The sequence below is a fragment of the Uloborus diversus genome, chromosome 9 (assembly GCF_026930045.1).
Source record: "Uloborus diversus isolate 005 chromosome 9, Udiv.v.3.1, whole genome shotgun sequence".
NCBI classification, from domain to species: Eukaryota; Metazoa; Arthropoda; class Arachnida; order Araneae; family Uloboridae; genus Uloborus; species Uloborus diversus.
Window position 1 is genome coordinate 134,309,999 of NC_072739.1, and position 14,910 is coordinate 134,324,908.

Below are 14,910 nucleotides of genomic sequence, written 5' to 3' on the forward strand. Positions count from 1 at the left end.
GGACAACTCCTTCGCAGGTGTCCTTCACTACCGCATTTCCAGCACTTCTGCTCATGTTTCTTTTGGGCTGTTATGGTGCTCAGATGTCTTGCCAAGTCACCGAGTTGTCTCTCAAGTTCAGCGAGGTGGGACGACCTGGAATCAGACTCATCAGCTTCCTGAGTCCGGATTAGATGGCGATCCACACGGGTTGCTTCTTGGGCGGCCTCGTATCTCATCGCATACACAACAGCAGAATTCAGGTCTTTGACATCCGCCATCCGTAGAGCTTTCTGGATTTCCGGATCTCGAACCCCGTCGATGTAGTAGTTGAGTGCCAGGTTGTCTCGAACATCCGCAGGGCAGTCGCAAAAAGTAAGATGAGACAGTCTCTCGATGTCCGCCGCAAGCTCTTGCAGGGTTTCCCCGGTTTTCTGGAAACGGGACTTCAACTGGAGTCGGCTGAAATCTTTCTGGCACTTCTCACCGAAGCGAAGCTCCAACGCAGATGTGAGTGCGGCGAAATCCAGTCGCTGGCTGTCCGGAAGGTTTCTGGAGAATGTCCGCTGCGTCACCTCTCAGGGATGCTGCAAGATGACAGGCCTTGGTAACAGAGTCCCATCCGTTCGCTTCCGCCACTATCATGAATTGGGTCTTGTACACCTGCCACGAACTTTTCCCATCAAATGTGGCCAGTTTAATGGACGGTCGAGCAACAGATGTGGGAGCGCCAAACTGTACAGAGCTGCTTTCCGCGGTCGCCAATCTCCTTTCCACGTCCTTAATTATTTCTTCCTTAAATGAAGTCAATTTCTTGTCTTCTTCTTCCAACTTATTTTCCATACTGGCGATGCGCTCTTCCACAGTATCAAATTTTTCTTCCAGAGCATCGACTTTATCTCCCATGGCGGTTATTTGATTCTCCATCATGGTTTTCATCGACGTTAGGTCACTTTTCATTTCATCGTGACTTGTAGTAATTTTAGCATTTAAATCACTATTTAACAGTTCTTGGTTAGTCGCTAATTCATTTTTCAATTGTTCTTGATTAGCCGCAATGTCATTTTTTAATTGTTCTTGATTTGTAGTAAAACTTGCAGTCAAATTACTTTTCACAGAGGTAATTGCGTCAAGAAGTTGTTTTAATTGTTCATTCATTGCGCGAGTAATCACCATAAAAACAAAGTCCAAATTTAAAAAGTTTTTATGAAAAAAATGTCCAAAGCCACACTTACTCCAAGAAAGTCCAGAAGTAGCCCCACGTTGGGCGCCAAATTGTAACGGATTCGGTGAGGCTTCCAACTTCTCGAAATGAAGACACAGTTCTTGATAAAAACACAGGAGCTTTATTTACACTATGTACAGTAGAAATCGTTAACAATTGCTAAATTAATCATCAGCAATTAATAGTCCGGGAGCAAATGGTTTCCCGTGCGATTTTTGTGATACAATTATAGCAGTTAGTTTTTCTGAAAGGTATTTGCATGAGGAAAACGAATTCAGATGTTGCCACCCCCCAAAATGGTGCAGGGGGGCTGGGGGGCAGCTATAACTGCCGTGGGGGGCAAGTGATTTCCCGTTCAATTTTTGTGATACAATTGTGTGACTTAGCTTTTCTGAAAGGTATTGGTACGAGAAAACCAAATTTCGATAATGCCAACCCCGAAAATGGTTCAGGGGGGCAGGGGGGTGGCTATAACTACATTTGGGGGGCAAGCTGTTTCCCGTTCAATTTTTGTGATACAATTATGGGAGTTAGTTTTTCTGAAAGGTATTGACACGAGAAAACCGAATTTGGATGATGCTACCCCCGTAAATGCTGCAGGGGGGCGGAGGGGGGAAGGGATTATAACTGCATTTGGGGGGCAAGCTGTTTCCCGTTCAAATTTTATGATATAATTATGCGAGTTAGTTCTCCTGAAACGTATTGGCACGAGGAAACCGAATTTAGATGCTGCTAACTCCGAAATTGGTGCTGGGGGGCAGGGGGGGCGGTTATAACTGCGTTGGGGGCATGTAATTTTTCGTTTAATTTTTGTGATACAATTATGGGAGTTAGTTTTTCTGAAAGGTATTTGCATGAGGAAAACGAATTCAGATGTTGCCACCCCCCAAAATGGTGCAGGGGGCTGGGGGGCAGCTATAACTGCCGTGGGGGGCAAGTGATTTCCCGTTCAATTTTTGTGATACAATTCTGTGACTTAGCTTTTCTGAAAGGTATTGGTACGAGAAAACCAAATTTCGATAATGCCAACCCCGAAAATGGTTCAGGGGGGCAGGGGGGCGGCTATAACTACATTTGGGGGGGCAAGCTGTTTCCCGTTCAATTTTTGTGATACAATTATGGGAGTTAGTTTTTCTGAAAGGTATTGACACGAGGAAACTGAATTTGGATGATGTTACCCCCGTAAATGCTGCAGGGGGGCGGAGGGGGGAAGGGATTATAACTGCATTTGGGGGGCAAGCTGTTTCCCGTTCAAGTTTTATGATATAATTATGCGAGTTAGTTCTCCTGAAACGTATTGGCACGAGGAAACCGAATTTAGATGCTGCTAACTCCGAAATTGGTGCTGGGGGGCAGGGGGGGCGGTTATAACTGCGTTGGGGGCATGTAATTTTTCGTTTAATTTTTGTGATACAATTATGGGAGTTAGTTTTCTGAAAGGTATTGTCACGAGGAAAACAAATTTGGATGTTGTCAACCCCGAAAATGGGGCAGGGGGGCGGGGGGCGGTTATAAATGTGCAGGGGGGCAAGAGGTATGTTCAATTTTTGTGATGCAATCATGGGAGTTGGTTCTGCTGAAAGGTATTGGCACGAGGAAAACGAATTTGGATGTTGCTATCCCCTAAAATGCTGATGGGGGGCAGGGGGGTATGACTGCAAACATAACACACTTATATATTCAAAATTTCTCGGTTTACAACAAGTTTTCAAAGTTTAATATGCTTAAATCCACTAATAACAACATTAAATGCAAAAAACTCCGAATTAAATTGCTGACACGTGTTTCGAAGCTATTAAGAGCTCCTTTTTCATTGTAAAAGATGTGAGTTTATGAATGAAAATTCATCCGACTAAAGACGATCTTTCCATTGATAATGGGTTCCTGGTAACAAAGTTTATCATTTCAGTAAAAAATATTAGGAGGAAGGGGGGGTCCCCCCCCCTAATTTTTTTGTACAGGTGTTTCTTTCGGTTTCAGAATATAAAGAGTATTTTTGAACAAAAACAAAACATTTTATTGAAACCGTGACTTTCATAACCGTGACTTCATAATAGATTTACGGAGATAATTAGCAGCATCATACAAACTCCTCATGGTCATGTTTTAATCTTCATCATCATTCTGGGATATCATGTTATTGTCTCGTGCATGCTACATACTAACAATTTCTGCTTGATTTCTTTTCTGCGGACGGTGAAATTCAATATCTGCAACAGATTTCTGTAGCAATTCTTTTGTTTCTTTCCTTGTAATGGATGGATAAGGGACGTTATTCATAGCACGAATGTTTTCATACGAGGTTTGTGCATCAGCCATACTCAATGTACCTGTTTTTAAACATTCTTGAATCATACAAGTAAATTCAATCTCTGACGCACTCTTAGGGGCTCTAGAAGTGTTGGGTGCACTGGCATTAGGACATCGTAGTACATTTGTCACATTCTTCGCAAAACATTGTAAATGGTATCGAATGTCGATAGCGTGACCATCTTCAGGGTTTATTGCTGTATTAAGTTTTATCTGGAGGGCTTCATTTCCACTTTTTAGCAATAGCATCACTCAGACTTTTTTGAGCATGATCAACCGACAGTTTTCTGAGGGACTTTGCACGTGTCTGACCTTTGTCACAGAAAAAGCATTTCTCTTTATTGAATGGAATGCAATGTGAAACGTGTCAGTCTCGATGTGCTACTATTTGTAACAGGGTGATGTATGCTGAGCTTGACTTTCATATCGCTTTTTTATGCGTTCAAAATGTCCCTTATGAGTGACATCTTGGTAACAACTTCGATGCCATGATGCCTTGTTGTCAGCCAGTATTTTTGCAGTCATTCCACGCAAACGGATATTAGATGAAACATACTTGACGTTTTCATATTTAGCATTTTCTAGCACACTCTTTAAAACCTTTTCATGTGTGGTAGGGTTAATGATTAGTCCTTCGGTGGATTTTCTCTTGACATATAATACATAATGTATAATTAATTCCTATTTTTAGCTTTGTATTTGGTTCAGTGAGATCCATCTGAAAGTGACTAATTGCTTACTAAACTAATAAACGACGTGCGTCAAACTTCTGCATACAATATTTTTATTTTAAATGAGCTAGACTAAAATAAGAATCCCTTCTCCTCTCTTTCTTAAAAATAAATGGTACAACGTTCCCTTGTTGACGAATTTCCATTTCATGTGACTCCAGAGAAAAAGTGGCCAATTAAAGTGTCCAATAAAATAGATAATACTGGTGACAGCAATAAATTTCTGTTTTGACAATTTAAAGAGATCTGCTCTTCCCTCTCTGAAACTTGTTCGTGAGAATTTTCTTTCAGAAGAATAAAAAGGTACGGTGGTGCTTCATAGAGAAAAGAGATATTGTAAAAAACCAAAACTATCACGATCTGATTAGGAAAATGAGACCCATCAAGTTGCTTTGTAGAATAACTAGAGACATATAGGTTGTAAAACTGGACATGCCGATTCCGTGAGAACTGGATCAGATTTTGACATTGTTGCTTTTGGAAAAACTGACCGCCAACCAAGAATTGAAGATACACTAGGCCGCAATACAAAGGGAAGGAAGAGATAAGCAAAATTAAAGGCGGCGGCAAGGAACTCATGTTAAGCTCTCGTAACAATGCCTTTGTCCTCCGCTTCTATGAGTACAAAGGAGAAAGGAGAAAAAAGACCTCCTTCGACATATGTTTGTTTTCTTTAATGTACGACCACCATGGTGTTGGAAATTTCATCCAAGCGCTCCCACCACTTAGTTAAAATTTACTTTAAAAAAAAGGAGAAAAACTCAAACGAAAAAAACATTATTCTTTCAGAGCTGGGGCCGTCAAAGCCGTCATTTGGGGGGGGGGGGGCTTAACACTGCCCCCCCCCCCCAAATGATAGGCCTGGGTAAAGGGTACAAATTTATTTCGGAAGAGGAAATATATACAAAGAATAATAAAGTACACAAATACAATTTTGCATTTTTTTTTTAATCAACGGGGGGGGGGGACCCCCCCTTCCTCCTAATATTTTTTTACTGAAATGATAAACTTTGTTACCAGGAACCCATTATCGATGGAAAGATCGTCTTTAGTTGGATGAATTTTTCATTCATAAACTCACATCTTTTACAATGAAAAAGGAGCTCTTAATAGCTTCGAAACACGTGTCAGCAATTTAATTCGGAGTTTTTTGCATTTAATGTTATTATTAGTGGATTTAAGCATATTAAATGTTGAAAACTTGTTGTAAACCGAGAAATTTTGAATATATAAGTGTGTTATGTTTGCAGTCATACCCCCCCTGCCCCCCAACCCCAGCCGTAGGTGGGGGTCTGGTCTTTGGGGGACCAGGCCCGTCCCTATGCCGGTCCCAAGCCCGGGGTAAATGGGGAGGGTTTTACGATGGTTGTAGCATCCACGTATGTAAAACGACCACTCTTTACTTGCGTGTGAGCAGATTTGTATCTGCCCAATGGCTATCGAGTGGGACAGTGAGTAGGCAATGGGCACCACCGGAGTCAGGTCCGTACCTGGGTCCACGGTGTCTAGAGTCGTAAGTGGTTTAGTTCTCGTTCCCTTACGGGTAAGGGGGCCCCGGCCGAAAGGTCAGTTCTCTGGAAGCCCCAGATGGCATAGCAGAGCGGGGTTCCCTGTTTCGTACCCCCCCTGCCCCCCATCAGCATTTTAGGGGATAGCAACATCCAAATTCGTTTTCCTCGTGCCAATACCTTTCAGCAGAACCAACTCCCATGATTGCATCACAAAAATTGAACAGAATACCTCTTGCCCCCCTGCACATTTATAACCGCCCCCCGCCCCCCTTCCCCATTTTCGGGGTTGACAACATCCAAATTTGTTTTCCTCGTGACAATACCTTTCAGAAAAACTAACTCCCATAATTGTATCACAAAAATTAAACGAAAAATTACATGCCCCCAACGCAGTTATAACCGTCCCCCCTGCCCCCCAGCACCAATTTCGGAGTTAGCAGCATCTAAATTCGGTTTCCTCGTGCCAATACGTTTCAGGAGAACTAACTCGCATAATTATATCATAAAATTTGAACGGGAAACAGCTTGCCCCCCAAATGCAGTTATAATCCCTTACCCCCTCCGCCCCCCTGCAGCATTTACGGGGGTAGCATCATCCAAATTCGGTTTCCTCGTGTCAATACCTTTCAGAAAAACTAACTCCCATAATTGTATCACAAAAATTGAACGGGAAACAGCTTGCCCCCCCAAATGTAGTTATAGCCGCCCCCCTGCCCCCCTGAACCATTTTCGGGGTTGGCATTATCGAAATTTGGTTTTCTCGTACCAATACCTTTCAGAAAAGCTAAGTCACACAATTGTATCACAAAAATTGAACGGGAAATCACTTGCCCCCCACGGCAGTTATAGCTGCCCCCCAGCCCCCCTGCACCATTTTGGGGGGTGGCAACATCTGAATTCGTTTTCCTCATGCAAATACCTTTCAGAAAAACTAACTGCTATAATTGTATCACAAAAATCGCACGGGAGCTAAAATTTGACCGTTTGCTCCTCGACTATAAGCAAATATCACTCAACACCGTAAATTTAACGGTTACACACGTATTTACTTCCAAATACGAAAACAACACAGCGAAATGCCTCGCTATAAACAGAGCAAATACGCTCTCAGTTCGAAATCTCAATCGAAACTCCCCTCTTTATCCAGCGTAACGGTTTATATACACACCGAAAAGAAATTTCTCAAATATTCCACACGCTTCTGGAAAGTAGTAGACCGTTATCAAATTTTATCAATGAACAAAAAGGAAATAGGGGGTCGTATACTTTAGCCATATGAAAAGGGGTTGTATATTCATTACGGGAAACTATTTACAGGTTACGTTACTACAATAATTACTATTTACAGAATTTGTAACAATATTCTTCAAAAAATAAATGAACAGCCATGTAACAAATAGCACTTATTACAGAATTTGTCTTTTGCGCAGAAAATAAGTTCAATTCGAAAAACGGGGCTTTTAAACTCCGAAATGAGCATGCAATCGCTGATTTAAAACGAGTCTGAGGAGCATACCGTACACCTCGAGCGCAGCGCCATCTGGTTTTTCCTCAGATCTTACCTCACTTTTTCCCCGTCGATCGGCACACTACTTTTTCTAGGCACTATACTCGTACATATACAGAGCCGGATTTACGTATAAATTAGACATGCTATAGCTTAGGGTCTCCGCTTTGTGGGTGCCTCCTAACTTCCATGAAATTTTGCAGTTTGTATCTTTATATGAAAGAAGTAAAATAAATTAAAGGTTCATTTTCAAGTGCTTGGAAAATTAAAAAAGTTTGTTAGAGCTCCCATTTTGCTAGGGGCTTTTAAATTATGAAAAAAAAAGTTTTTCGGTTCTATTTAAAAATAAAAAACAAAAGAAAATGAAATAAAAACTAATTTCCAGGTCTTGAAAACTGCTTTCGCCATCGTTGTATGGGGGGGGGGGACATTCGCTCTTTGGATGGGGGCACCCTTGTATTTCTAGCTTTTGCTGAACTTCTAAAACATACTCTCAATTTTTTAGCACAAGAAAACACTTTTGCTACTAGCTCTCAGTGGCGAATTGTACTGGTTTGGGGGCCAGTCACATTATGCCCCTGAAAGTGTAAACCAGTCCTTTGTACTAGGCCAAATTAAAAAAAAAAAAATTTTTTTTGGAGTTCGAAATTTCATATTGATAAAACGTTGCCCCTATAGCCTCACATGGTACCACAAAAATATTGATCCAAATTAAAAAAATCTTTCAATGGCAATATGTTGCCAAGTTGGCGACCTGTTGCCAAGTGATCGACTGCTTACGAAGTGACCTTTAGTTTGCATTAAAATTACAGGGTATCCGGCGGATACTATCTGCGCACCTTAAGTCACGAATTTTGACTATGAACGTAATTTGGCATGGAAAATGGAAAGTCGTCGAAACTGACAATTAGTATTGAATTTTTAGTTCTAGAACGTACCTAAGTACTCAATTACACAGAATAATTCAACAATGTCAGTAACTTTTATTTCAAGTAATGTTTCACGAAACGCATGCTTCCAAATAAATGAAGGCACGTTATTTATCAATTCCAAATTGGGTTTTCCAAATTGGCCATACAATTTCCCCTTTTCGTCTATTTTTTTAAGCACTTTTATTATACTTGGCCTGTTTGTCACGGAGTAATCTAAGGCTTGGTTTTTGCTAATACTTCAGCATCTAGATCACTTAGAGACTTCTGGATTTCACTAAATGACTTGCTTAAACTTAAGGTACAACTTAACGCTGAAAAATTAAAGTTCTGAAATAAAATTATTACTTTGGTTAGGACGGAAAATAGTAAATTTCATGTAATTTTCCCCTATTAAATGTTTGAATATAAAACCAATTGTTACAAATTTTGTTGCTTTGCAACAGTAATGTTAAAAGCAATCATAATGAAAATTTTAAATCAAGGCTTCTCTGAAACAAGGATGAAATTAGCAAGCATAAATCCTAGAGAGGAATAAGGATTAAATTTTAGTGCCAACTGCATCAAGTTTTTAGACACGTAATAGTTTTTTTCCCTTTAAGTACCGAGCGTTTATATGAAAAAATAAGGTGAAGTTTCGTGATGGTAAAATTATTCCATTTCTAAAATACATTTACACTAAAAAGAATAACAATTTTTTTTAAAAAAGTACTAAGCACTTTTTCATAACGCTCTCAAAAGGACAAAATAACCTTTGTGGGTCAGAAAGGACAAAGCATTCCTATCGTTTTCGAAAATTCCAAGAAAATGACACCACAAACGAAGAAAAGTGCGGTTCTAAACATTTCAAACGAAACTTTCCCAATAAGAAAAATATTCATGTTTGAACCTTTGAACACTCAAAGTTATGATTGAAAGCTAGATAATGATAAAAAATTCTCTTCATGACTTGAGCCGCACTTTTCTTCGTTTGTGGTATCATTTTCTTGGAATTTTCGAAAACTATACGAATGCTTTGTCCTTTCTAACCCAGAAAGGTTATTTTGTCCTTTTGAGTGCGTTATGAGAAGTTTATTATTTTTTATTCTTTCATACGTAATTTCCGATTTTTTTACGCATTTCGACGTCCGATTGCATCCGCTTCTACAAACCTCGCTTGTTTTTGTTTGATATGTTTTTCTACCGTGTGAACATAATAATAATTTTGTGTTAACCATTACTTAACACTTCATGATCCGATGGGACTTTAAAGTCACATCTATCTATCAATGGGACTGGATCGCTCAGTGAAAATTTAATTTTTCACTAGTGTTTGTCTTAAATTTATGAAGATTTTGTAAAAATAAACATTGTCAAAAAAGTTAGCGTGGACCTTTAGAAAGAGATAGAATATGAAATAATATTATGTTGCTTAGCATTGTTTTTTTAATTATAATAATACGCTCGTTACATTAAGCTTTAATTAGGAAAGTCATGGATTTGAAAACTCGAAATGTAGTAAATACTAAGAAACGAACATTATTGATTTGCCTGTTTTTCGTCTTAATTTAATATGCTCCTACCCTACATTTTACATATGAGGCAGTGAGGAGCAAAGGGATATAGGTGGGTTTTTTTCAAGGTTTTGAGTAAAACGCGTTCAAAATTCAGACCTAAACCCCTAGGTAGACTTTCATTAATTGATTTTATAAATCATGCTGTACAGCAGCATCTACCAGAGCTACTAGTATCATCTCTAGCCCCAAAACAGGGCAGACGTGGTCCTACTATTTCTATTTATTCCGGTTAGCCCCAAATCTTTAATTTAGGCACTTACATCCCTCTACTTATCACTGCTTCATACGTACATGCGTTTGTGTGGTAGAATAATAACAAATTGTTTGTGTGGTAGAATAATAACAATATCGGGGGAGGGGGGGAGGTAACAACCCAAACGCAGAATAATTCAGCAATGTCAGTAACTTTTATTTCAACTAATGTTTCACAAAACGCATTCTTCCAAATAAATGAAGCACGTTATTTACCAGTCCCGTCACGAGAAATCAGGTGGTAGTGCTGCTCCAGGAGAGGTGCGGTGGTGTTTTCAGGCATTCCAGACACTTCGTTGGGCTCGATGCAAACCACCTGCTGCTTTAGGGGGAGAAGGGGCTCCACGATGCGATTGCTGTGCATGTCGATGGCAACATCACTAGTGTTCCTAGTTTCACGATCATTCGGTTGTTCGATGATTCGCACGTTAAAGTGGCGATCCCGCCATCGAAACCAGATCGTGAAGTGGTACCTGTTAGAATGAAAGAGTAATCTCTATATTACTAGAAACGTGTTGACTCACTGACATTTTTGCTGTTGGTTATGATATGGCACTGGAGATTCTGGAGAAATACAGCTGTTTTTTACAGAAATTTAAGAGAATTTGAATTCACAGTTTTAAATTTTATCAAGATCTTGGTTGAGGTTGTACTCTACTGTAAAGTATTGTTTCTGAATTCTATGAAATCCATCAACTTAAAACAGCAAAACATGCAACAAAAAATCAAGTAACTTCAATTGTTAATGGAGGTTTTTACAATAACAACAAACAATATCAATAATCCTGATTATTACATTACGAAATCAAATGAAACTAATGTAAAAATTTGAGCATCAAAACACCATAACTGAAATAACATTGGACAAGAACAATATTCTTACCTACCTGTCACAATCCAAAAAAGTGTAGCCTATAGAACAAAAAAGTCAGCAATAGAATATGTTAGATTTTAAAGTATACTAGCACTCTCTTTTGCTGCCCATTTTGTTATCGATGTTTCCATAACAAAGTTCGTTTGATGCAGTGGCGTATTATACAGAATAACTTTATATTCAAAAGAACGATGCAGGAACGACAACAAAAAAGGCTTGTAAACATTTTTTTTGGAAAACCTTCTGACGCCCTATTATGCATATTTAATAGAATCAAAAATGAGATCTAAATAGAAGACCACAGAGAATACTTAAGACGAATCCGATTGACTTTTTACATGCTTTTTCTTAAAACTATGGATCGAGCAAAGGTCAGGTATGGAAGCTTCTACATTTTACGCTACAACATGATCTTCATTTCCTATTCCCACATCCGAGTGCCAAACAAAAGCGCGGCACACTGAAATCTTTCTCCCAAACCAAAAATATAGCCTGAAAACAACAGACCTATTTTTAATCCTGAATTTTAACGGCGAACTTTTCCAGTACTTTGCATTGATATTCAAAATGTTAACTCGCGCGGATCACGTGGTTTCCCCTAACCTCGAACCCAAATCGTGAAAAGACCCCTTTTTCCCTAAAATTTTCCCTGCCGCAAAGAAAAATCCCTACGATTCAGTTACGGTTCATTAATTTGCAGTGTTTCCCCCTCTCCTGCAGAGCAGACACGCCTTTTTCTTTGTGAGCGCCGTGGATGGCGAATATGCGGAGAGGGCGAATTCGGGGTAGAATCAAAAATAAAGTTCCCCTCTCACTGACTCTACGGCCTTTGTTGATTTTAAAAAGAAATTGAAAGCTTGCTCTCGTCAATTCTCCGCTATTTTCCGTTGACGATATCGATATTTATTCCTGCCCTTGTAAAGAAGGCAGATCGGCCTCACAGGACATAAAACTGGTCAGTAAAAGTAAGTATTCTTCATCTTGGCCAGTATTTGTCAGTTTTTTCAAAATTTAGTCAGTAAAATCAGTTTTTTTTTTTTTTTTTTTTTTTTTTTTTTTTTGCAAATTTGCCGACAAATTCATTTTGAGTAAAATATTGTCACAAATTCTGTAAATAGTAATTATTGTAGTAACGTAACCTGTAAATAGTTTCCCGTAATGAATATACAACCCCTGTACATATGGCTAAAGTATGCGACCCCCCTATTTCTTTTTTGTTCATTGATAAAATTTGATAACGGTCTACTATTTTCCAGAAGCGTTTGGAATATTTGAGAGATTTCTTTCGATGTTTATAAAAGCGTACTGCGTGATAAAAAGTTGAGTTTCGATTGAGAATTCGAACTGAGAGTGTATTATCTCTGTTTATTGCGAGGCATTTCGTTGTGTTGTTTTTCGTATTTGGAAGTAAATACGTGTGTAACCGTTGAGTTTACGGTGTGGTGTGATATTTGCTTAATTGCTGATGATTAATTTAGCAGTTGTTGACGATCTTTCCTGTACATAGTGTAAATAAATTCTCTGTGTTTTTAATCAAGAACTGTGTCATCCTTTCAAGAAAGTTGAAAGTCTCACCGAATCCGTTACAATTGGCGCCCAACGTGGGGCTACTTTAGGACTTTCTTGGAGTAAGTGTGACTTTGGACATTTTTTTTTATAAAAATTTTTTGAATTTGGACTTTAATTTTATGGTGATTACTCACGCAATGGATGAACAATTAAAACAACTTCTTGATGCAATCAACTCTGTAAAAAATGAATTGGCTGCTAATCAAGACCAATTAAAAAGTGATTTGACTGCAAGTTTTACTGCAAATCAAGAACAATTAAAAAATGATATGGCGGCTAATCAAAAACAATTAAAAAATGATATGGCGGCTAATCAAGAGCAATTGAAAAATGAATTGACGACTAACCAGGAACAGTTAAATAGTGATTTAACTGCTAAAATTACTACAAGTCAAGATGAAATAAAAAGTGACCTAACGTCGATGAAAACCATGATGGAGAATCAACTAACCGCCCCATGGGAGATAAAGTTGATGCTCTAGAAGAAAAATTATATGCTGTGGAAGAGCGCATCGCCAATGTGGAAAATAAGTTGGAAGAAGAAGACAAGAAATTTACTTAATTTAAGGAAGAAATAATTAAGGACATGGAAAGGAGATTGGCGACCGCGGAAAGCAGCTCTGTACAGTTTGGAGCTCCCACATCGGTTGCTCGACCGTTCATTAAACTTGTCACATTCGATGGGAAAACTTCGTGGCAGGTTTACAAAACTCAATTCATGATAGTGGCGGAAGCGAACGGATGGGACTCTGCTACCAAGGCCTGCCATCTTGCAGCATCCCTGAGAGGTGACGCAGCGGACATTCTTCAGACCCTTCCGGACAGCCAGCGCCTGGATTTCGCCGCCCTCACATCTGCGTTGGAGCTTCGCTTCGGTGAGAAGTGCCAGAAAGATTTCAGCCGACTCCAGTTAAAGTCCCGTTTCCAGAAAACCGGGGAAACCCTGCAAGAACTAGCGGCGGACGTCGAGAGACTGTCTCATCTTGCTTTTTGCGACTGTCCTGCGGATGTTCGAGACAGCCTGGCACTCAGCTACTTCATCGACGGAGTTCGGAATCCTGAGATCCAGAAGGCCCTTCGGATGGCGAATGTAAACGACCTGAAATCCGCTTTGGTATATGCGATGAGATACGAGGCCGCCCAAGAAGCAACCCGTGTGGATCGCCATCTAATCCGGAATCAGGAAGCTGATGAGTCTGATTCCAGGTCGTCCCACCTCGCTGAACTTGAGAGACAACTCGGTGACTTGGCAAGACATCTGAACAGCATAACAGCCCAAAAGAAACAAGAGCAGAAGTGCTGGAAATGCGGTAGTGAAGGGCATCTGCGAAGGAGTGTTCCTGCTCGTCAAACTACGCGAGGGAAAGAAATCACCTCCACCAGAGCTCTGCAGATTTCCTCTAGTAGTAGTGGCAGTGATCGACTTTTCATTTACGCACATGTAAATGGAAATCCTTGCAAACTGATTGTCGACACTGGAGCCAATGTGACAATCATTAGGACAGATGTGGCTCGTGAATTTGGATTGAAACTGCTGTGGACATCGCCACGCGTAAGTCTCCAGACTGTGACAGGTGACAAAATCGAGATTGACGGTAAAGTGGACTTGGAAATAGTGTTTGGGATTGCCACCTACCATCATACGGCATTCGTCGCTAATATCACGGACCCCTTCATTCTCAGATTCGACTTTTTGAAGAAATATGACTTCACTCTCGACTTCAAGACTAATAAGCTGCACTCGATGAGAGAAGACATAGCCGTTTTCCCTGCAGAAAGTGATGTAAAATCCGCTCATCAAATAATAGCCCAAACAGATTTATCGATTCCCTCAAGGTCAGAATCATTAATACCTGGCTCCCTTGAAGAAAGCAATAGTTTCCGATTTGGACTCATTGAATACCCTAACCTAAGCAATCACCCAAAAGGAGTGCTGGTAGCATCTACGCTTGTGGACCTTTCTAAGGATGTAATTCCTGTGAGAGTCGCCAACGTGAGTGAAAGGCCAAGAATTATCCGGAAAGGTGAAGTGTTAGCAACTTGTACTCCAGTAAACTGCATCATTAGAAGAATCAATTCCCCCGAGACTGTGTCTTCTGAGTCCTTGACATCGAAGTTAATTGGGAGTGCGCCATTATCGATAGATCAAAGAACTGCTGCGGAACAATTGGTGGACGACTTCAAGCATCTGTTTTCATCTACATCGGAGGATGTGGGCCGGACGAATTTAACGCAGCATAGGATCTATACTGGAGAACACCCCCCTATTAAACAGCATCCAAGACGACTACCGTTGGCCAAGAAGGAAGAGGTCGAGACCCTTCTGAAAGAGATGCAGGAGAATGATGTCATCGAACCCTCGTCCAGTCCTTTGGCTTCTCCCATCGTCTTGGTCCGAAAGAAATATGGCTCCACTAGATTTTGTGTCGATTACCGACGGCTGAATGAAATCACCAAGAAAGACAGT

General features: G+C 40.1%; 2 protein-coding genes across 2 annotated transcripts in view; both read right to left on the minus strand.

The window, feature by feature from the left end:
- Nucleotides 1-14,910, minus strand: part of LOC129230035 (vacuolar protein sorting-associated protein VTA1 homolog) — a 212,381-nt gene that overhangs the window by 141,753 nt on the left and 55,718 nt on the right. The gene's annotated exons all lie outside the window — the stretch shown is intronic.
- LOC129230511 (E3 ubiquitin-protein ligase MARCHF3-like) overlaps nucleotides 10,209-14,910 on the minus strand; it is a 40,384-nt gene continuing 35,682 nt past the window's right edge. Inside the window, exon 4 of the mRNA XM_054864913.1 lies at nucleotides 10,209-10,473. Coding sequence (XP_054720888.1) covers nucleotides 10,209-10,473 — 265 coding nt within the window. The remainder of the gene's footprint in view (nucleotides 10,474-14,910) is intronic.